At 33.1% G+C, this 22157-nt stretch overlaps 2 protein-coding genes across 2 annotated transcripts; one reads left to right on the top strand and one right to left on the bottom strand.

The window, feature by feature from the left end:
- The first annotated feature begins 3048 nt into the window (after positions 1-3048).
- On the top strand, positions 3049-15996 carry LOC110647307 (threonine--tRNA ligase, mitochondrial 1). Its single transcript, XM_021801073.2, has 20 exons — positions 3049-3302; positions 3386-3623; positions 3970-4029; positions 4915-5004; positions 5597-5671; positions 5802-5930; positions 6020-6109; positions 6921-7009; positions 7098-7194; positions 7272-7358; positions 7728-7812; positions 9038-9132; positions 11301-11333; positions 11423-11509; positions 11884-11976; positions 12312-12404; positions 12488-12709; positions 13777-13848; positions 14681-14752; positions 15628-15996. Exons 1-20 carry the CDS (start codon positions 3076-3078, stop codon positions 15721-15723), a joined length of 2130 nt encoding a protein of 709 aa, XP_021656765.2. The 5' UTR covers positions 3049-3075; the 3' UTR covers positions 15724-15996.
- A 3542-nt stretch (positions 15997-19538) lies between these two features.
- Positions 19539-22040, bottom strand: LOC110647304 (protein RICE SALT SENSITIVE 3). Its single transcript, XM_021801070.2, has 7 exons — positions 21351-22040; positions 21190-21240; positions 20906-21079; positions 20670-20775; positions 20531-20572; positions 20375-20431; positions 19539-20291 (listed from the first exon to the last, which is right to left on the bottom strand). The coding sequence occupies exons 1-7, from the start codon at positions 21485-21487 to the stop codon at positions 19764-19766; spliced, it is 1095 nt and encodes a 364-aa protein (XP_021656762.1). The 5' UTR covers positions 21488-22040; the 3' UTR covers positions 19539-19763.
- Between the last annotated feature and the right edge of the window lie 117 nt (positions 22041-22157).

The raw sequence follows: 22157 nt of genomic DNA, 5'->3' as shown, positions 1-22157 counted from the left end.
GATAATAATTTAGCTTAACTTAGTTCAATAGCTGAAAATATATTACTCATTTAACAAATTTGAGTTCGAGTCTCCACTTTCTCCGTCCATTAAAAAAAAAAAACCAACAAAACTAGGGTAATAACACATAGAGAAAGCAATATTGTTTCCAATAAGCTATAGAGATAATTTTTATAATTTGTTGAGATAATTTTTATTGTCTCATATGTTTATAATTCTTGGAGTGAATGAAACTTGGAAGGTTATATTTCACACTTGGATTCTTTTTCAAGAAGGATGTTTAATAATGCTTTAAAAAAGAAGGTTAAGTTAAGATATATGATAGAACCAAACAATTAAAATTTGAGGAATTTACTAAATTATTTTAATAAATATCAGAAGTAAATTTATGTATTGAGAATCAGATCAATGGATTTGCCGTGTTGGGGCCTGGGGGCACGTAGCATGATTACATATGTGGGCCCTAAGGTCCATCAACCCACAACGGTCCGTAGACCCTACAACCCATACTGTGCATGTGGCGTGCCAACTCATTGATCATGACCATTCATTTCGTAATTAATTACTTATTATTCATTCCACGTAAAATATTATACACAGGAGCATTTTGGAATGTTACTCAACACTTTCTGTTAATCATTTATCAAATTTTAGTAATGAATTTTTTTAACCTAAATTTAATTTCCTGTGAACCGAAGATACAAGATATGTGAAGAAATTCGGTTATTAATATATAAACTTTACATATTTGTGTTTTAGATTTACGATCAATGTTTAGACAAGAAAAGAATTTCTCTTTAATAATAATCATCTAAGTATAATCGGGTGATGATTACAGTGTTATTAGGAGAGGCATAATATTGTATTACCATATATGAAATGCTTGGTTTTGTGCAGTGTCTGGCTAGGAAGGTGTTAAATGAGAGGGTCCTAGACCTAGGGAACAAATGAACAATACTTGTGAGAGATATGCGGTGAAAATGGGTGTCAGTTGGTGGTGGCTTTGGGTATTTTCTTACCGGGACCAAGTGGTGGGAGCGGAACGCACATGCTTGCACATGTTCACATTTTCAAACTACCCTCCCATCTCTTGGCCTTCCAAATTTGGTGGCCAGCCTCCCTCTACCATGCCTCTCTTTATTTGTGCTGTTTTCCACTGCTATATATATATATATATATATACTTGTATTGTTGTTACCATAACTAACTTTGGAGACGGTGAAGAGAAAATAGACTGCATTGAATTTAATCTTAAAAAGTAATTCACTTTGTTTCTGCTCTTGCCGCGCTGCATTTTAGTCCATGTTGTCGCTGCTGCTATTACTCGATCTTCCTTTGCCGTTCACTGCCTCTTCCTCCCTCCGTCTCTGATAAAATCACAGCCTCGTCATTTCCCTTTTGTCGATTTTTGAGATTTTCCCAACAGGCTTTATTAATCCATTCCATCTCTATTCTCAGATGAAATTGACATCTTGATTGTTAAAATTTTTGAATTTATTTAAAAAATATATATTTTTTTAATTATTGAAAGTTTGGAAGGATGCATTTATATTTTTTTATCGTTGAAATTTTAGTCAGATCTATTTAGTTTGTATATTGAAATCGAAATTAATATTAAAATTAGGTTTAAGTAAAATTAAAAATAAAATAATAAAATTTTATTCATATTTATTTCATTGCAGAGTCATATTATCTTTTAAGGTGTTTAGCTCGCATATATAAATTACAGAATTAAAATTAAACTTATTTTATACTTGTATGAAAATTAACATAAAATTGCTTTTCTTATTTTATGACATATATTTTTTTAATTTTTATTAATTATATGAAAATATAAAAGTAATATTTTTAATTTTTAATTATAATTATTTCTAATTAATTATAATTTTAGTTATAATTTATAATTTTATTTAAATATAAAAATAATATTTTTTTAATTTAAATAATTATATGATATTATTTTTATATTTTTATATGAAAATATAAAAAATATTTTTATTTTAACTTTAATTTTGTTATTTTAATTAATAACATGCAATATAAAATATTATTTTTATGTTTCTTATTATTATAATTATTTTAATTTTAATAATTTCTTATTTAATTAATTGAATAAAATAAGAAGTATTTTTAATTAATTATAATTTCAATTTTTAATTTAATTAATCATGTGAAATATAAAAATATTATTTTTACATTTTTATTTAATTAATGATATGAAATATAAAAACTAAAATATCCTAAAACACGTTATTAAAATTGAGCATTCAACTTTTAATAAAACAATTATTCTCATTTCTGTATTTTGATTCTTTGAATTAGAAAGATATCAGTAGTTGTGGAAATCAAATTCTCTTTAGTCGTGGAAATCAAATTTCCTAATTTATAAAAATGAGAATGAAAATAATGAATTTTTAAATATTTTTAAAAAGAATCATATCATTCATATTCATTCTTACTTAACCAAACAAAACCTAAATATTGAAATTAAATTAGTATATATGAAGATGGAACTTGGGAGGTGTAGGAGCATGAATCCCCATCATTGTTGTGGTAAGTTTTCCTTGTGTTTTTTTGCTAAATTATTATTTAATTTTTGTTATCACATATATTATTAATATCCTTTTTAATAATTTTAACAACAAAAGTGATTATAAATACTTTTTTTTATCAAATATATTAATTATTTATTAACTAATTAAAAACATTAAATATATATATATATATATATATATATATATATATATATATATATTGAAACTTTATGCTGAGAACGTGGTGGGCTTGGGCTTTAGAATTTAGGTGGTGCTATTTTTTTAAAAAGCTTTGCCCACTTAATCGAAGACCCCAGGCTGGAACATGGAGCCACACCCATCGTTACTTGTGGAAAAGGTGTGCTGATGTTAACCTTGGATCTAATGGGCTGGCCCATATAAATATTTATATAATGATCCGGCCCATATAAATATTTGACCTCAGGTCATGGGCCGTCCCACGCTACAAGATCCATAAACCAAAATATAAAATGTTAAAACCCTTCAACGGCAAACCTACGCGCTCTCTTCCTGCTTTCATATGCTATGTGCGCTGCTTTTCCGTCTTCGCCTTTATTCTTCTCATTTCCTCCTCTCTAAATCTCCTAGCAGGCGCCTATTCTCCTCCTTGGCTACTACTATGGCCGTCTCTCACCCCAAAGGCGAAGCCTATCTCAAAGCAGTGATCGAAAAACGCATCAAGTTCTTCGAATCCATTAAGTCACAGCAGCTTACCCACCTTCAATCCCTCGAGCACGACCTCATCAAGTGAAACATCAAAAACCTTAGAGCTTAGAAGTAATGCGTCATCTTTTATAATGCTGAATTTTATTTTATTTTTTGGTCTGTAGGATTACTTTGGCAGACGGGAAAGTAAAGGAAGGCAAGAGATGGTTATCGTCTCCGATGGATATTGCCAGAGAGATTTCTAAGAGTTTGGCGGCCAATGCCTTGATTGCTCAAGTTGATGGGACTCTTTGGGACATGAACAGGCCGTTAGAGAGCGATTGTGAGCTCAAGATTTTTACATTTGACAGTGATGAAGGGCGCGATACCTTTTGGCATTCAAGCGCTCACATTCTTGGCCAGGTGTCTTTGATTTTCATTACTAATTATTAATTTCAAACACATTCGAGTTGGAACATACACAGAGGGAAACTACTTAAAATGTTATCAAATGCGGATTAGTTGAAATCAAAACCATTTAGGTTGAAAGCCATAGTGCTAATACCTAAAGCAATGAACCAAATACCTACTATAGGCCAAGCAGATATAGAGAAATGTGAAGACAGAGAGTTGTTAAAACTAGCATATTGGAAGATCAATCGCTTAACTGTCACATCACTCTACTTACTGTTTCTTACACAAGCTTCAATTGAGTTTTTTTTTTTTTTTCTCGTTTTCTTATAATGTGCTTAATCATGGTTTGGTGCAGTCACTGGAGATGGAGTATGGTTGCAAGCTTTGTATTGGACCCTGTACAACAAGAGGGGAGGTACTTTTTTTCACTGACCCGTTCATCTTCGTTTACTTAACTATCCTATCATGCCAAAAAACTTGCTATAGTGGAAGTAAGCTGTATGATACCTTGTAGTTTAGTAACTGTATTGTAATTTGTAGTTGGTCTAACTGAACTATTCATTAATTTAACGTACTTAATGTACCATGAGATGGGAGTAGATTATATTATTGGAAAATGCTTATTATACAATTTTCTTAAACCACCTCAATTATTCCTCTTTCATTTTATTTGATACAATCCTCACTGGCCTGTGAACTTTTAGGTGGAGTGTGTTCTGGGTCAGGTGGTACAAAGAGGTATAAGAATTGGTGATGCAATTAGTACTATTCTCTATTGTTGTGATTTCTGGGATGAGTGTGACATGTCATTGATTTTTTTTTTTTTTTATTATTGCTACTATTACATTCGGTGGGTTAAGAAATTAAGATGTAAATATAGGGCAAGAGGGTGGCAAAAAATGTACTAGTTAATTGGATATGAATTTTGGTAATGCCAATTAGGTGATGATTTTTTCGCTTGGGACATTGACATTGTGGCATATACTTGTAATGTGTAAAATTCTTGGCCCACAATTAACCACATTTTTTTCTTCTAAAAAATTTGCATTTATGTGCAAATTCTAACAATGGAGAGCCAAATATGAATGGCGAGTACTAGGAACTGTAGACACTAGTTTTAGTGTAAAAAGATGATCTCATACCTGTGGTTTGGACATATTTTAATTTTAGTTTTTGGTTAGGCCTTCTTTCATTTTCCTTTCTTTTGTTCTTTGAAATTATTTTTATTTGCGTAACTTATTCTTTAGCTATAACTTCAAGTGGAGTGACTTGGCGTGGGAATGTGAAATGAGTTTTGCAGGGATTCTATTATGATGCATTCTATGGTGAATTGGGCTTGAACGATGATCATTTTAAGCAAATTGAAACTGGGGCACTGAAAGCTGTTGCGGTATTGTTTCATTCTCTTCTGTTAGAACCCTTTATATTTCTGGAGTTGTCATAACAGTAGTTGTGGTTAGCTGTTATTTGCATACTTGCTAGTATGCAGAGTAAGTTCTCATTTTACTCTTGTTAATCTCAACACAATTTTCTATCACACTTTTAATATTGTGTAAATATGATTACATATTTTTGTTTTGGCCTAAGAAAGTACCTGTCTTGTTAGTTGGATAGGTTTTTTTGGATTGTTTCTTGGCCTGGTTTTGCTTGAAATCTTGTATGTGTGTGCATGGCATGCTCTCTCTCTCTCTCTCTCTCTCTCTCTCTCTCTCTCTCTCTCTCTCTCTCTCATGCTTGTTATCATGAACACAAAGGAGGCTGGTGGGGTGGGTGTTGTATTGGGAGGGATGGCGTCACATGCAAACATGCATAAGAGTTTCTAACAACTGCAATGGGTGGGATTTTTAAAAGCAAGGACATAAGTACTGTTCTTTTAGTAGAAAGATACAGTAGCCAACAGTCTGCCTTTCATATGTACTCCAAGCATTGAGGATGGTGACGTTCAATGTTAGTAACCAATTTGATTTTCTTTAACGTTTCAGGAAAAGCAACCTTTTGAGCGCATTGAATTATCAAGGGAACAAGCACTTGAGATGTTTTCAGAAAATAATTTCAAGGCAAGTTTAATATAGTACTTTTGTATCTGCAACTGCAAACCAGATATCTCTAGACTGTTTTTCTTATTTTTATTCCTCAGCTTTTTTCCCCCTCACCTTCTATATACGTATATGTACATGTTATGATCAGGTTGAAATCATCAATGATCTTCCTGCAGACAAGACTATAACTGTATACAGGTGTGGCCCATTGGTAGATTTATGTCGAGGACCCCATATACCTAATACATCCTTCGTGAAAGCATTCGCATGTTTGAAGGTAACATTTAAATTACATGCTTTATTTTGTAAGTGTTTGAGTTGTATTACAAATTTAGTCTGTTATACTTGTGAATTTATTAATTCCAGGCTTCATCAGCCTATTGGAGGGGTAACAAAGATCGTGAAAGTTTACAAAGAGTTTATGGGATATCCTATCCTGATCAAAAACGATTGAAGGTGATTTTCAACTTTCGGCTCCTGGAAAAATTGTGTTTGCTGTCCACTTATTTGTATAATTGTATTAGCACATTAGTTTCTGCTTCCCATCTGCTAAAACTTTTTAAATTCAGAACTTTGTGCTATAGACCTATAGTAATGGTTAAGTGTGGCAATTTCTACTCATATTCACCTATCCACTTAAATTCACCCATCTTGTATGAATATGAGACTGTGAGTCATAACTGTGGTGAAATTTAGGGTATGTTTACTTATAGAAAACTAACTAGACTAGTTTTCTAGAATTTTTTATATGAAAATTAGAGAATAGAATTTTTTTGTTAAAATATGATATTTTTTCCAAATGAAAAAAATGTGGAATAAATGTTCATCTAAACACTATAATAATCCACATCATTAGGTACTGTCTATTGTGAAGTAAAAAGATATTATATGAAATTGCACTTGGCATATTTGTGAGTCATTATTGGGCAAGTTCTTCAATGATCCAACAAGGACATAAGTTTTGAAGTACAAATATTTTTAAAGCCTTAAATCTCCTGAGACAAATCAGATATAATAAGCAACTATTAGTTAGTAGTTCATGGATGTTTTGTTTTGTTGGGGCTGGAAAATTTTGCATGAGTAAACTAAAGAAGTTTGTCAAAATATGGTAACTTTATTTATTTTCCTTTAGAGCTGTTATTTGCTTACAAGAATTCATAGTTTTGTTGATGTAAAAGAGTGAGGTGGATGATGTGGAAGTGGAAGCGGAGTTATGCACTTTGTTTAAATGACATTGCCTTTTTCTCAATGTTTCTTTCTTTTTCAGGAGTACATTCAACAGTTGGAAGAAGCAAAGAAGTATGACCACAGATTGTTGGGAACAAAACAGGAGCTTTTCTTTTGTCATCCACTGAGGTAGTGTATGGGTATTTGGTTCATGTTGATAAGTCAAAGCAATTAATGATCTTTAAATATTAATCTTTTGCTTCTTTTATGAATTCAGTCCGGGAAGTTGGTTTTTCCTTCCACATGGAACTCGAATTTACAATAAATTAATGGAATTTATACGTGCTCAATATAGAGACAGAGGCTATGAAGAGGTTAGGGGTCAATGTTGGTTGTTAAATACCGATATAATCCATACAATTTCGGTGCCTAATTTGATGGGTTGTGGCAGGTTAAATCTCCAAATATCTATAACATGAAACTTTGGGAGACATCTGGCCATGCTGCAAATTATAAGGAGAATATGTTTTTGCTCGAGGTTAGGTGGTGTTTAAATTTATTCATATGAGTATCTATATAAAGCACCTTTAAATCATATATTAATGCTAATTACAAGCTGTGGTTGGAGGATATAGAGTATGCCAGAGGAAGCAATATTTATTATTGCAATTAGAATACATGGATTCATGAATATGCAACTGAAATTAAATATATTGGGGTAGGGTTGGGGTTATACTTTATGGAGAAGTTTTGGGCTGGTAAATGGACTCATGGCTTCTTTTCACAGAACTGTATTTTTTGCTTTTTGTTGAATAGTGTATTTTTTTAAATGTGGGTGATTAGAACATTCTCATGCACATCTCTTGGAATTGCAAAACTATTATAATGGTAAATTTTCTGGAAGCAGATTGAGAAGCAAGAGTTTGGCCTGAAACCAATGAATTGCCCTGGGCATTGTTTGATATTTCAACACAGAGTCCGTTCATATAGAGGTAAGTTTGTTTCCATCTAAATTTTATACCACGTTGTGTCTTTTCACCCATTTGCATTTTGAGCATTAGAATGGTATAACTGCTTTCTTGGTTACACTCTGAAGTGGTCTCTCTTGGACTGACCCAGAGAACTTCTTTAGGCATTGAACTTAATTAATGCCAGGATAATGTTTAGGAATTATTTTTCAAGTTTCTTGCTATGTAAATATGCTCCCCGCTACAATGTTTTGGCAAGTAGATTGTTTAGGATTTCTGTCAACTAGTAAATCTAGGTTTATCAGTCTGTTTTATATAGAGACAGATTTCTCAAGTTTTATAGTATTTGAATCCACCTCTTTCCTTATTGCATTGGTCTTGTGTCATTTTGCTCCTTGCAAGTGTAGTCCTTGGTTCATTGCCTATGATCAACTCATTGGGCCTCTAGTTCTTTAGTTCTTAACATGTCTTCTTATCTCTCCCCTTTCCTGCAAGCATATTTGTTTTAGTGCATGCAGGACCCTTCTGTTATTCTTTGTAATTTATCAGCTGGTATGTGCTGGCTGCATGCTTCAATAAAAAAAAATTTGGATAAAGCACAGATGATGAAAACCTTTTTTTTTAATTTAATTTTTAAAAAAATTGGCTGGTGAAAAATCATACCTTTTACATCCACTATAATTTTGCATTCTAGGTCATCTGAATGTTGTTCAACTTGTGGACAGTGAATTTTATGTCTTGTTGCAATGTGCCTAGTTTGGTGAGATTAAGAGTAGAATTCTAATCCTGAGATTACTGTTTTTGTGCATATTATGCATGATAGTGGAATCATTGTAATTTTTTGCATTATTATACAAGTTGAAACTTATAATAACCAATCAGCTGGATTTTTATTTATCCTGATGTGTTTTTCATGTAAATAGCACTAAGATTTTGTATGATTAACTTGTTAAAGTTGTTTTCTCTTATTGCCTTCTGTTATTGTATGACAAAAAGAAAAGAAAAATAAGCTGATCTAATGGATTGAAAATTGATTATTGCTTTGATGGTGCTTTAATGGAGGGACCAAAAATAAAATCAAATATAGGAGCATTTTATCTTGGCTTTCAATTTCCATCAAACACTATGGGCATGCTGATTCTGGGAATTGTAGTTTATAACTTACTTTTGTGATATGTACTGCTTTAATTGCTGTGCTTGTATAGTTTGGTCATGCATCATCATCGTGATTGTTTGGTGTGTTTTCCAGAGCTTCCTCTTCGGCTGGCTGATTTTGGAGCCTTGCATCGCAATGAGGCCAGTGGAGCACTCACTGGGTTAACACGTGTTCGAAGATTTCAGCAGGTATCCTATAAAAAAAGTTGTATCTGGTCGCTATTTAACCTATAGCCTTCACTCCATCTTTTGTTTAGTTGAACATTAGCTGTTAGATTTAGTTTCTCCACTTAATCATCATGCTATTTTGACCAGTTGTTACTTTCACTTGATTTATGGGCTTGCAAATCTGTCTGCTTCAAGGTTTTATGTATATTGATGATATGTAGCCCCCTGGGAACTAGAGCTGAACTGCCTAGGGCCAGTTCTCAACGGTTCCGGTCCTGGTTGTTCTAGTTTCGGTTTGATAGTGGTTTGGTCTAGATCCAAACAGGCTGAAACTTTTTTTTTTCCCCCTAACCAAATTCATTGTGTATTTTTTTTTGTTGCAAAGATAGGAAAAATTTTACAAGTTTTTGTAAATGATAGAAAAAAAAAAAACAAAGAATTTTATATTATTAATTATAGAAATTCTTGTACATGTATGATTTAATTACAATGACTGAAAAAATACATGAATTTGCTAATGAAAGGAAAAACATTGAAGGATATTTATTATTAAGCATTGAAATTATTGTACATTTGTGTTTTGTTTAGAAAGAGACATGTAATTTTTTGGATGCTTTGAAAAACCTTCACCTGACATTGTTTTTGAAAAAAATAAAATGAAATATGAAGAGATTTATAGTGGTAAATTGAAAATTAAGGGAGTTGAGAGAATTTTGGTAGGTTTGGAAATGAAAATTTATTTGGTATTTATAGTCAAATCTCAAATTTTATTATTATTATTTTTTACTTTTCCAAAAGACCCTCAAAATATTGCTGGTAAATGGCTGTTATAAGGTGTAAAATGACCATTGCAATTTAAAAAAAAAAAAGAATTGAAACAAAATCACAATAATGATCAATTGTTTGATCGTTGCTGTGCTCAACAATAACCAAGGGTGGGAGGCATTTTGTTTTTTTTTGGGGGGGTGGGTGGGGGGTTGTGGTGGTGGGTGCACATTGCTTGCTTGCTTTGGGTGCACCACATGTTGCATGCTGAGTGCACTCCGTGACATTTCTTGTGGTTGGGTGGAGGCAATTTCCAGTATTGTTTTCTATACTACTGAGCAAAGCTGCAAGGAGATAGTGTGGTTTTCTTTGTTCTCATCGGAGAGTGAGGACATCCATTTGCCAATAGAGTTGGTTTTATTGAAGACCCACTCATATGCTCCATGATGGGCAGAAAAAGATGGCTTTGCCCATGAGTTAGTGATCAAGCGGAAAGGGAGCTGCTGGCTTCTTTTCTTTCTGGAGGAGAGCTGCCTTGCTCTTGGCTCCCTACTGATATAAAAGGGGATAAAGGGTGAAAGAAAAGAAGAAGCAAGTCTTGAAGGAGTAAAGAGCCACCTTTAGGTGGTTCTGCGCCAAGTGCGATCTATTATCCTTTCTTTATAGATTGAACTACCATAACTCTACTCAACCAACAAAGTCAATTTCATACTCAAAGTTGAGTGAGTCACTGTACAGACTCAATATCTATTACAAAAAAGGGGCAAGAGTTTTTACTGAAGGCAAAAGGTATCCTAAAGGAATGGTAGGACCACAATCCACCTAGATGGTGCCATCATAAATGGTTCGTGTGGCAGAGGCAGGTTTGTGCTTTGATCCTGATAAATTCGAGAAAAAGCGTGCATCTTTTATCTGGCTGGCAACCCTAAGGATGGTAGCTCAATAAACTGTATGGTGAAACATGATATTGAACACAATCTTCTCGATTTCGTTGCCCAAAATAGAAAAAGAAGCTTCTATCGATATTTTGTCGCCCCAGTTAACACCTCTTTCTAAAAGGGTTGTGGGATGGGCTTTTTCTTTATTTTTTTCGGTTATGCTGCTCTGTGAGCAAGGGGTGATAGAACCAAGTGGTCTATGGTGATGTCAGAGTTCACACCTATCTTGGTTTTGACTGCGTGGGTCCTGGCCCCAACCCTGACTGTGGCCTGGTCTACCTATATGTATTATTATTTTTTTTTGGCATGAGTTTGTTTTTTTTTTATTTATTTTTATTGTTTTAATAATTTATTTTAAATGACAATGGCAATTCAGTTTTTAATAGTTGGTTATCTAATTTTCTATTACTTGGTTTGGTAGTCAGTTTGTCTTCTCTCTCTCTCTCTCTCTCTCTCTCTTAAATTTATTTTTCATTTTTGATACAGGATGATGCTCATATATTCTGCATGGAGAAACAGGTGAATGAAATTAAACTGATAAGTGAAAAAATTGTTAAATGTCTTTTTGTTGCCTTACGCACTTGTAAGTTGTGGGCTCTGTTTTTCAGATAAAAGATGAAGCGATGGGTGTCTTAGAATTCATTGATTATGCCTATAAGATATTTGGATTCACTTATGAGCTGAAGCTATCAACGGTACGACAATCTTTAAATTTTCCTGAACTAACTTTTTGTTCTATTATTACCATACCATGTACTTTGTGCAGATGTGAAACAATTTTGGGAACTTGGTATAATACTCAATATATCAAACCCTGTCAAGAAAGCAAGATTTTGTATATACTTGTAATGAAACTCAAATACCTTAGTATTGACATTATTCTGCCAGGAAAAAAAAAAAAAATCCTGGATGACCTTAGTGATTAATTTTGGTGAATAACCATGTTCTTCCTTCATGTATGGTGTTCTACTATGCACAACTATTTTTCAAAGGAAAAGAGGGTTTTATATTGCTTAATAGGAAATGAAACTCAGATCTTACGATGTGTTCTTTGACATAAATATTTTAGAGGCCAGAGAAATATCTAGGGAACTTGGAAACATGGGGGAAAGCCGAGGATGCTCTTAAAGCAGCATTGGAGGAGTTTGGGAAGCCTTGGCAGGTATTATTATCCTTATTTACTTTCTTTCTCTCTACTTTTGAAGTTGTAGTGATATTTCCTTGTTGAAGTTATCAGGGGAACCACTTCTCTGACAAACTGCAATTGCCACTATTGATTTGAAATGTTTTAACCTCTCGACATGTTCTTGCAGGCCAAGTTTTGGTCAAATAGATAAGAAAAAGCTGTTTGCTGTTGAAAGCTCAGCCAATTAAATATTCTCTTACGTAGTTAATATGCTGCAGGATCCTTGGGATGCCTGATTGGTTTCCCTAGTGTATGGAACCTTGTCTGTTCCATGGCTTCTGGATGCTTATGTTTTGGGTTATGTTGTACAGATTAATGAAGGTGATGGAGCTTTCTATGGACCAAAAATAGATATAAGTGTATCTGATGCATTGAATAGGAAACTTCAGTGTGCCACTTTGCAGGTTGAGATTCTTGGGGTTTATAGTCTTTCCATTTCTTCTATGGTGGTGTTGCAGAATTTACTTAATAAAGATTGTGGTTGCAGCTTGACTTCCAGCTTCCAGATCGATTTGAGTTGGATTACTCAGCAGAGGACGAAGCCAAGAGGGAAAGACCTGTTATGATACACCGGGCCATTCTAGGGTCTGTTGAGCGTATGTTTGCCATACTATTGGAGCATTACAAGGGGAAATGGCCTTTCTGGCTTAGTCCTCGTCAAGCGATTGTCTGCCCTGTGTCTGAGAAATCCCAACCTTATGCAGAAGAGGTTAGCTTTATACTCTTTTAACTGGATGAGCTTTCTGATGTTTCATATTTACACAATTCAGTTGTAGATGTTCTGTAATAAATGTGTGTTCATTTCTTCAGGTTTGCAATTCTTCAATTTTTTTTTTACCTTGTATCTGTGGTATTTTTTTATTGTGGTACAACGCCATAATCTGGTGATTTTGCCATGCCGATTTAATGTGCACTTGTGAAATATAGCTAAGTTGGTAGGTAGTGAGTTATTTACTGCACAAACTATATAGATTGGGTTGGTTTCAAGTTATCTTTTTTTGAATTTAAACTGAGCCAATAAAAAAAATCCGGATTTGGCAACTTCAGCAGAAACTATTAAGTGAAATAGCATTGGAATGGATGGCTGTGTTAGTTACAATGTTTGTAACGTATTTTAATTTGAAGAAACAGAACCTTAAGACTGGAGAGGTTCATATATGGGCCTTGCTAATACATTGTGGACTGATATTTGGAAGCCCAATTTTACATTGCAATCATTTCATGCATGCAATGATGGTCTCCTGCCTTAAATAAGAAGTTTAATAATTTAGGCTGGCTTTTGGTTCAAACCCCTTATCAACTATTTTGACCCAAATCATTTTTCAAAATTCTTGATTTCCTTTGTCATTGAGAACCCACCAACTTGAAGAAAAGCAACAGAAAGTCCAACATGATTTTTCGGTAAAAATAGCATAAAAAAAATCCTTGAATATAATTTTGTGCCATGGCAGAGCAAGTGATTTTGAAAAGAGGGAATTTGTCTTCTGAGCCAAGTGAGCAATTTCAACAAGAGGTTACAAAACAACCTGAACAGCGCTTGTGCAATGTGTATTTCTGTGGTTTGAATTGCTCATGCCTTTAAGATGAAAATTCTAATTTGATTGTTGTGTTAATTGTGGAGTTGTGATTTGTGAATTAACATCATGCTTGAGGCCGTAATAGGAAGTGAGGCATAAGGTGTAGCTATACATAAAATTGGCATGTAATTTTGAGATAGTTTAACTTCACCCAGATGGGAAGACAAAGAAATTGGTTATTTTGTCATGTTTTCCACAGGTGCGGGCTCTGATACATGATGCTGGTTATTATGTTGATGTTGATACAACTGACCGAAAGATTCAGAAAAAGGTACTTGCTTCCAACTTCATCTAATTAGCATCCTGCAGTTTCTTTTATTTTTCTTGAATATATTTGATATTTAGTTTTCTTTTCCATTCAATGGTTGAATTGTTCATCGCTAATATCCTACACGATGCTGGTAACTGTAGTTCATTATGTTGAAACCTGGCTGTGTTTAATGTGAAATGCTGAAGCCAACTTCAGGATTTCTCATGGTGACACGTATAAGAAAAATGTAGGATGAAGGTGTATGTAATAACAGTGCATGTTGTTCATACAGCTTTGGGAATTAAACCGTTGTAGCATTCATTTAGAGTTTTTGATAAAGCACATATAGTAATCATCATTTTGCTTTCTTTCACTGAATAGCTAAGATTCTGGATGATACTCGTGGTTGAAAATTGCTGCAACCAAGTATTAACACCCTAGGATGGAATGGGACTAAATTAGGTTTTAAATCTTATGAAATCTCAAAAAGAAGCAGCTTCAGGAGTTCCCTGATTTGTGAAGAGAAAGTCATATTAATATTTCATTTTTTTATGCTGGTATGAATTTTTTATATTCCACAAAAAAGGCATTTATACTCCTTCCTGTTTTCATCTATCCCATGAGGATTTTCCATCATCACTTGATCTGTCTGCTTGTCATTGGAATATAGGATTTGTTTCCTTTACATTCCAAATCAAGCTCTTGAAGCTTTGGTTACATAGCTGCATCCATGTAAACAGCAGTTGAGCACATAAGTTGCTGTCCGTGTAGAAAGCATTTTATCAAAGGACAAACTATTTAGGATTATGGGAATACACTGTAGTTCAACACAGATACCTATGCTTTCATGCAGGTACGAGAAGCTCAGCTGGCACAGTACAACTATATATTGGTGGTAGGTGAAGAGGAAGCCAAAACTGGACAGGTACTTTCCAATACTATTCAAGTAATCGAGTTCCATACTAGTAAATCCAATAAGAGTGGGCACGGCAGCAAGAAATCATTGTCTTTTAAAAGTAGCATAAAATCCAGTGCCTTGAGAGCATCAACCTAAATATTTCTAATAATATGTTTATTACATTTTAAACAAGTTTTAAAATTGTAATTTTTATCCCTGTAGCTTTTGTACTTGAATAAGATTCATATTCCAATATGGATCCTTAAATTTCTTCATTTAATCGCTTTAAAAATAGTAATAATGAAGAACTATTGTTGATAAAAATAAAAATAATGAAGAACCATTACTTATGATTGTTTCTTGCTATTCTTGTAGATAAGTGTTGATTAAGTTTATTATCATTAAGTTTTAGGTTACTAAAATCTAGTCTTCTTTTTGATAATGAGTAACCACAATTGATTTTCAGTTGTAGTAAGAACTTCCTAATGGTAGGTTATTTGTTTACTACCTATGAGACCTTCAAAGTTCAATGCTAATGAGAGGGTTAATCACCCTCTTTATAGAGGAGCCAACCTCTACTAGCAGGCAGGGTTATAAACAATTTGTGTTGGAATATCTGAAAAGACACTATCTTTTGGGCTTTGGCTGTCTGCAAGTTAGATAGAACAAATATTGATTTGTAAAATTTAAAATTAACTTTTCTGCAGTGGAGTGGGACCACCGAATATTATGAAAAGCAGGAGTTCTTGCTCTGGAACTTTTGCTTCAAATGATTCAGTAAAATTATGATGAATATTCCATTTGATAAATGTTAGAATTAATGAGTTTTGATTTCCTTTTTGTATTTGTTTCTTTTTATTGTCCTGAGGGAAGTTGAGTATAACATCCATTGTTGTTCTCAGGTAAGTGTGCGAGTGAGAGACAAGTCAGACCACTCAGTGATGAGTGCTGAGAGCCTACTGAAACACTTCAAGGATGAAGCAGCAGCATTTCATTAGCGCTGGTAAACATTGAAGTGATACTGTTCCTCAAATATTAGAAATTGTCATTTGAAATCTTATTTGGATGAATGCTATGCTAATGGACAATGCTTGATCTCTTTGTATTGGTCACACCCATATCCCTTGTTATTAGGTATTTGACACTTACATTTTGCTTCATCCTGGCCTTAGTTACCCGTGTATTTGTACTTATTCGTTTTTCCCATATTTAAATTTTAATCAAAAGTCTAATTGTTAGAAAACAGTTAATAAAACAGTAAGGTTCTTTTATGATTGTGATTATTATCCCTCTTCCGGAGCATTACAGTTGAAAATTGAAATTGATGAAGTGAGTTTGAGAAAATTATTCCCAATATAATCAACATCTTAACGGAATTTAAAAGAGTAAATAAAAATCTCAAAAGTTAGAACTATAAATTAATATGCAAATGCATGGAAATGAAAATGTTTACTTGTAATCTTATTGTTATTATTCTGACGGCATAAAATTAAGGACAGGAAAGTGAGGATGGCATTGGCATACAAGCCCAAAGTTTAGTCAATTTCCACTGTTCCCCGCATGATCTGCACCTTCTCCATAGAGTTGCATGTAATTGACAGTTTTGTTAAATTCTGAAAACAGCTGCAAAAATCACCATTTATACACATCAAAGGTTGAGTTTTCCCTGAAGAAAACGGTAAAAGCATCTTGTAAATATCTGAAAAATATTTTACATATTCATTGCAATTTGGTTAGTACTATGGTGATTAAGTGTTTATTTTGGGGAGAAAATTACTATTTAATTTTTATATTTTAATAAAATTAGTAATTTGATCTTCAGATTTTGAAATGCACGTTAGTTAGTTAGTCATTGGTGTCTAATTTCATTAACTATTTATTTCAGTTTAAATCAATTTTTCTGTCAACCAATGGCATTTTAAAGTATTCAAAGAAGATTAAAAAAAGTTATTTTTATTACTATTTAATTTTTGTATTAAAGTGAATTTAATTATTTAATTTTTGTATTTAATTTTTAATACTTTACTAATAATTAAGAGAGTGTTTAATTTGATTTTTTACTTTTAACTTTTGATTTAAAAATTAATTTTTAATTTATATGTCGATTTAAAAATAAATAGTTCATTGTTTAGTCAAATTATTCAAAAGTTAATTTTAAAAAATTTAACTGTTTAGTTAATTGATTTTAAATATTTTAAGTATTTAGTTGAAGTATATTTTTTGAAATGATAAAAAAAAATTTATAATTAAGTGTTATAGTTGTTAAAATGAGGATAATATTGATATTTTTAAAAGTTATTAAAGTTATTAGGGTAATATAATTTTTTATTTAGTTGAAATATAATTTTAAAATAAGTAAATAAATTATAAGTAATGTATAATTTTTGATTTATTTTAAGTAATTTTTAAATTTATATAAGTCAAATTAAATAATAATTTACTTATAATTTTTTATTTATAAGTAGATTTGATCTAAATACTCTTTAAGGTGAATGAAAAAAATTAAATAGTTAATGAAATCAAATATTAAAAAATAATTAATATATTTTTTAAAATATAAGAATTAAATTATTAATTTTGTTATAATACATAAAATTAAATAGTAATTTATCTTATTTTATAATATAAAAGTTAAAGTTCATTATTTTTAAAAAACATTGAATATATATATATATATATATATATAGAGAGAGAGAGAGAGAGAGAGAGAGAGAGAGAGAGAGAGAGATTTTGGTTCTGTGGAACAGCTTGCAAGAGATAGAGAAAAATAGCTGACAAAAGGTAGATCAATGAAGTATCATTGCTCTCTTTGAATTCAGGATGTGCAGTCAACACAACATTGCTTAAGAATTTAAAATGTGGAAAACCCCTAAAACAATTTTACTTCATTCCAATAAAGAGAGAATGCATTTGCATTTGAATAATCACAAATTTACTGATTTTAAAATCAACTTTTTCTTATACTTTATCCTAATTCCCACCTACAACCTAGAAAATCTAAATTTATAAAAGGAACTCTACATAGCGACATCTCGCCATCAGTTACTCACAAAACTTGCCACCACTAGAGAGGTTGAGCCAACTGCCAAGAACAAGCCATCACACTACCAGCAAACAAGGAGCAACCAATTGCCCTTCCAAACGCAGTCGCTCAACAAAACAAAGTTAACCTCCCAACTTCCTCATCAGAACACAAAGCATTACTCTGCAACCGCCAATAGGGAGTTGCCGCAGAGCTCTCTGACACTCAAAGCCATTAGGAAAACCTTTCTAGAGATGTGAAAACAGTCAACGCAAGGATGCCCTCTCAATGCTTTGAGCCAACCAGAAGACCCAACAACAACATACGAAACAATAGCCTCCAACCTATAAACGGCCAACACAGCACAACCAACCCAGAACAGACAGGCAAGTCTCCTTTGAGTAACCCTTACCATGTCGCTCCAACCTGCAAGAAAACATAACCAAAACACTATCTACTCTCAACCCTGTTGATGGAGGGTTACTTGACAATCAAGCAAAGACGGTCAGTTTCTTCCTCTACCTCAAAGGGTAGAGAAAGTTCTCAAGAAAAACAGAGTTCGGCGATTTTGAGAGAAAAACGATAACAAAAGAGAGGTAAAAGAATAGTTTTTTCTAACTAAAAGAATTCAACCATGCTTTTTTTTTTTTTTAAAGAAATTGATAAATGTCATTAATTAATTAATTAATTAAATTAATACTTTATCATAATGAGGTTAAATTAGCTCCAATAGTGCATATGTTGGAAGGGAACAAGTACTGATGGAAGAACCGTACATGGGGATTTTACAAATCTGCAGGAAATCGTTGATGGGAAATTATTTCAAGGGGATATTATAGGCAAGGTAAGGTATCCAATGGTTTTACAGAAATTTCACAAATTTTCAAGTTAACGAACCTTGACCCATCCTTTTGAAATGTCTCGTCATTGCTGTACCTGTACGGATTTAGGTAAGACTCTAACTTTTCTGTTTACTCCTCTCCTCTCCACTGCGATTTTGGCACCCTATTACGTGAATTTGATCATCTAAGTTTAAACATGCCATTAAAATTATCCTGCTAGTCCACAGCAAATTGATTAGCAACCCACGTAAGAACCTTAAGTTCTCATTTTTTTAATTTTTTAAAGAAAATTAAGGAGTTATTAAAAACAAATATTTATTTTTTATTAACGATAATTATTACTCAAATTAAATTTTTTTTAACCATGAAATGTAATTATTTCTTTGTTTTCACGCAAAGGCAAATTATATTAGAATAAATAATTAAAAAGACTAAATCTCTCTATTTTTTATATTTTAAAATAAAAAAGACTAATCAGATTATTTTTTATTAATATATTTAAGCTATATAGTTTAATATGATTTTAATGATGATGAAAGACATATTATCCAATAAAAAAAATTGTTTTTTCCACATTTCAATATACGCCAATTCTAATACCATACATTTTTTTTTATTAATTTACACTTAATATTACATATTAATTTTAATTTACATATTATATTAAATTTATTTTTTTCATTCGATTACACATTAATATTTATATCGAAATTAATTATTTATAAAAAAATTAATAAAGATTCACACAAGAAAAAGAAAAAAAAACACCATTATTGTCTGAAAAATTAAAATCCTAATTAATAAAGTGAAAATATACACCGAATTAAATCAAAGTAATTATCTTCCATTTGAAATCTGAAAGTGTGCTCAGGGCATAGCACCAAACGAGCATGAATATAGCAAGTCAGCAGAGCATAGCATGGATAGCAATTAAGAAACACTAGGCACATTAATTATATCAAATACTTGTGCAATTGGGCATATCCGTAATGTATCATATTCATATATACTAGGAATTAATCCAGAAAAAATCTACGACTAGCATAGCTTCCACAACCAAAGCTAAGTTACCTAAAACCTCAGTTGAAACATCAAATGAAACTGAAACTAAATACCTTACAACGCTAGACCCTAGAAATCAATTCTCATTCCTACGTACATACCCAAATCGCCTTCACTCAAAGTACGCGTTGTTGGGTCTGCTACTACTAACATTCAAATCTTGGTGGTGCTGGTGTTGAAATTGCTGTCTATGATAAGCTGACATTGAACTGCTACTCTCCCCTGTGTCATGTTCCCCTCTATAATCTTCATCAATCTCCTCCTTAGCCACCTTCTCCATGCCCATGTACTCTGCATCTCTTTGGATGGAGAGGTACGGCGACTCTGACTGTGGCTGCGACTCAGTACAGTAGCCTGGACCTGGCTGTTGAGGTGGCACCACTGATGGGAGCTTGGAGAGTAGGGCTTCAAGGCTGCTCATGGAGGGTGTTATCTTGAACGGGACTTGGTTGAAGTGGTCACAGAACTCTGTTGGTGGTGCAATAATGCCCTGATAGTGCCATGTTTCTGGTGTGCCATATCCATTCACCTTGTAAGGGAATGCAGATGATGAAGGGTGTGGCAAGAGAACTCCAGGAATGCTTTCTATGTAGCTGAGTTTCTTTCTTAGTAGAACTACATAGCTCAGGTCTTCAATAACCTTTAATGCCAAATTCAAATGAGCAACAGAAACAAACTAATGGACAATTTAAAAAAAAAAAAATTGACAGAGAGAGAGAGAACCTTGTGGACAGCTCCTAGTTGGACAACACCTTCCCTAACAGCAATCAGGGCTATGGTCTGCAAAGATTACTTAGATAATCAAGCCACGGGAAGTAGATATATATTTGAAATTGTTTCTTTTTTTGGTGCTTCTGTAAGTACTAAAAGTAGTTGTACCTTTATACCAGATTGGAACTGGGCTTCCCATGTCCTAGGATGCTGTGTAAAACAACATATAATGAGAAAATTAATGAACACATTTTTCTTGCAGGAAAAAAAGGTTCTAAACATGTAGAAGTAGAAGAGATCTGCTTACCGAATCAGCTGAGTTGTGCCAGGATGACAAGAAGTTGATTTCTTGATCATTAGGTTCTTTGTGTATCCACTTGTGACTATGATCAGCAGCTACTTTACCAATCAATCTGTTCATATATACATAAAACTAGATACATAAACTTAAGTACTCACTCAAAATATTATGCAGGGACAATCAAGATCAAACCATATTTAAAATGAATTCAAATGTATGGTTCTTAGTGTTTAATTGCTTACCCTTCTCCGTAATTGTAGATTTCATGGGACATCTTGAAGAAGAGCTCTGGTTGAAGCCCTCGATAGGGTTGAAATTCGCAGTTTCCATAAACAGATGAACTTGGACAATCACTAGAGTTGATCTCTGCAGCCGATGCAGAAAAGTTGCAGAAACCATCTTCCCAAACCAATATCCTGGCATTTATTTATTTGTATGCATAAGATTCTGATATATAGTATCAAATCCGAGAAGCAAAATGAGTTGCAAAATATTAATTTCACAATCAAAACCGAAAAACAATTACCAGTTTCTTCTGTTTCCTCTTGACCTGTCGTAAGCTCCTTGACCATCCCATCTAAACAAATTAAAACATAATATCAAATCAAATCTTACACATGGGATCAAGAAAAAGAACGAAAATATGTTTCCTTATCTGAAAGGCTAATAACACATCTTGCCCCTTACTTGGGTGGTGGGTAATTCCTTGGCAAGATCCTCCAAAAGACAGCATAAAGCCATTGAGAGTTTTCATGAATACACAAGCTTCGCAGGGTGTGTTGAAGGAGATGAGTCACAGCTAATGGGCTGAGATGTTCTTCCATTATCAACTACTCACCAATTGCAGTTACAGACTTAAAACTTTCTCCTTTTTCTCTCTCTTTCCCAGCTCTATAAGAAGGCAGACCCCAACATCCTATCCTTCTTTATATAAGCCTACCCTTCTTTATATATCGTTCCCCACTCTACCCTTCTTTGCTTACATTCATATATACCTCTCTCTCTCTCTGTCTGTCTCTGGTACTGTAATTAATCATGCTTTAAATTTTACCAAAATGATTTTCTGAGGCCCACCCTTTTGCCTTTCTGGTCCCATTGGGTCCTCTAGTCTTTATCAATCCTCCATTCAAAACTACACTCAAAGCAGTACTTTTCCGCTCTCTACCCGTTTTTCAATTATGATCTAGGAAATATCAGCAAGACCTAACCTTATTATTCTTGTTTCTTACACCGCATCATGCATGACTGGTAGCTCCATTTCTCTTTAGGACCCGTACCTTTCTGTTCAAACCCTAATATCTGTTTCATTTTCTTTCTTTTCTTACCATTCTGACACAATTACCACTCATTTCAGTCCCAGATTAAACCATCTTCATTTATTAGGTCAAATGAAAAGAACAACCTGCAGCACCTCTTATTGATTTCTAGCAACCCCCCTCCAAAAAAAAAAAAAAAAAATTCTTGCAATAGGGTTAGATATTAGTGGTTTTCATG

Source organism: Hevea brasiliensis, chromosome 2 (assembly GCF_030052815.1).
Source record: "Hevea brasiliensis isolate MT/VB/25A 57/8 chromosome 2, ASM3005281v1, whole genome shotgun sequence".
NCBI lineage: Eukaryota > Viridiplantae > Streptophyta > Magnoliopsida > Malpighiales > Euphorbiaceae > Hevea > Hevea brasiliensis.
This window is presented reverse-complemented; position numbering and strand designations above follow the sequence as displayed.

What these genes read in the sequence shown, in the direction of transcription:
- LOC110647307 (XM_021801073.2), top strand. Translation starts at nt 3,076, where the DNA reads ATGCTATGTGCGCTGCTTTTCCGTCTTCGCCTTTATTCTTCTCATTTC. An exon ending in GGGCACTGAAAGCTGTTGCG is followed by an intron (nt 5,005 to 5,596) that starts GTATTGTTTCAT and finishes TTAACGTTTCAG; the next exon opens with GAAAAGCAACCTTTTGAGCG. An exon ending in AGTTTGGGAAGCCTTGGCAG is followed by an intron (nt 11,977 to 12,311) that starts GTATTATTATCC and finishes TATGTTGTACAG; the next exon opens with ATTAATGAAGGTGATGGAGC.
- LOC110647304 (XM_021801070.2), bottom strand. Translation starts at nt 21,487, where the DNA reads ATGGAAGAACATCTCAGCCCATTAGCTGTGACTCATCTCCTTCAACAC. An exon ending in ATCTACAATTACGGAGAAGG is followed by an intron (nt 20,776 to 20,905) that starts GTAAGCAATTAA and finishes ATATATGAACAG; the next exon opens with ATTGATTGGTAAAGTAGCTG. An exon ending in GGCACAACTCAGCTGATTCG is followed by an intron (nt 20,573 to 20,669) that starts GTAAGCAGATCT and finishes TGTTTTACACAG; the next exon opens with CATCCTAGGACATGGGAAGC.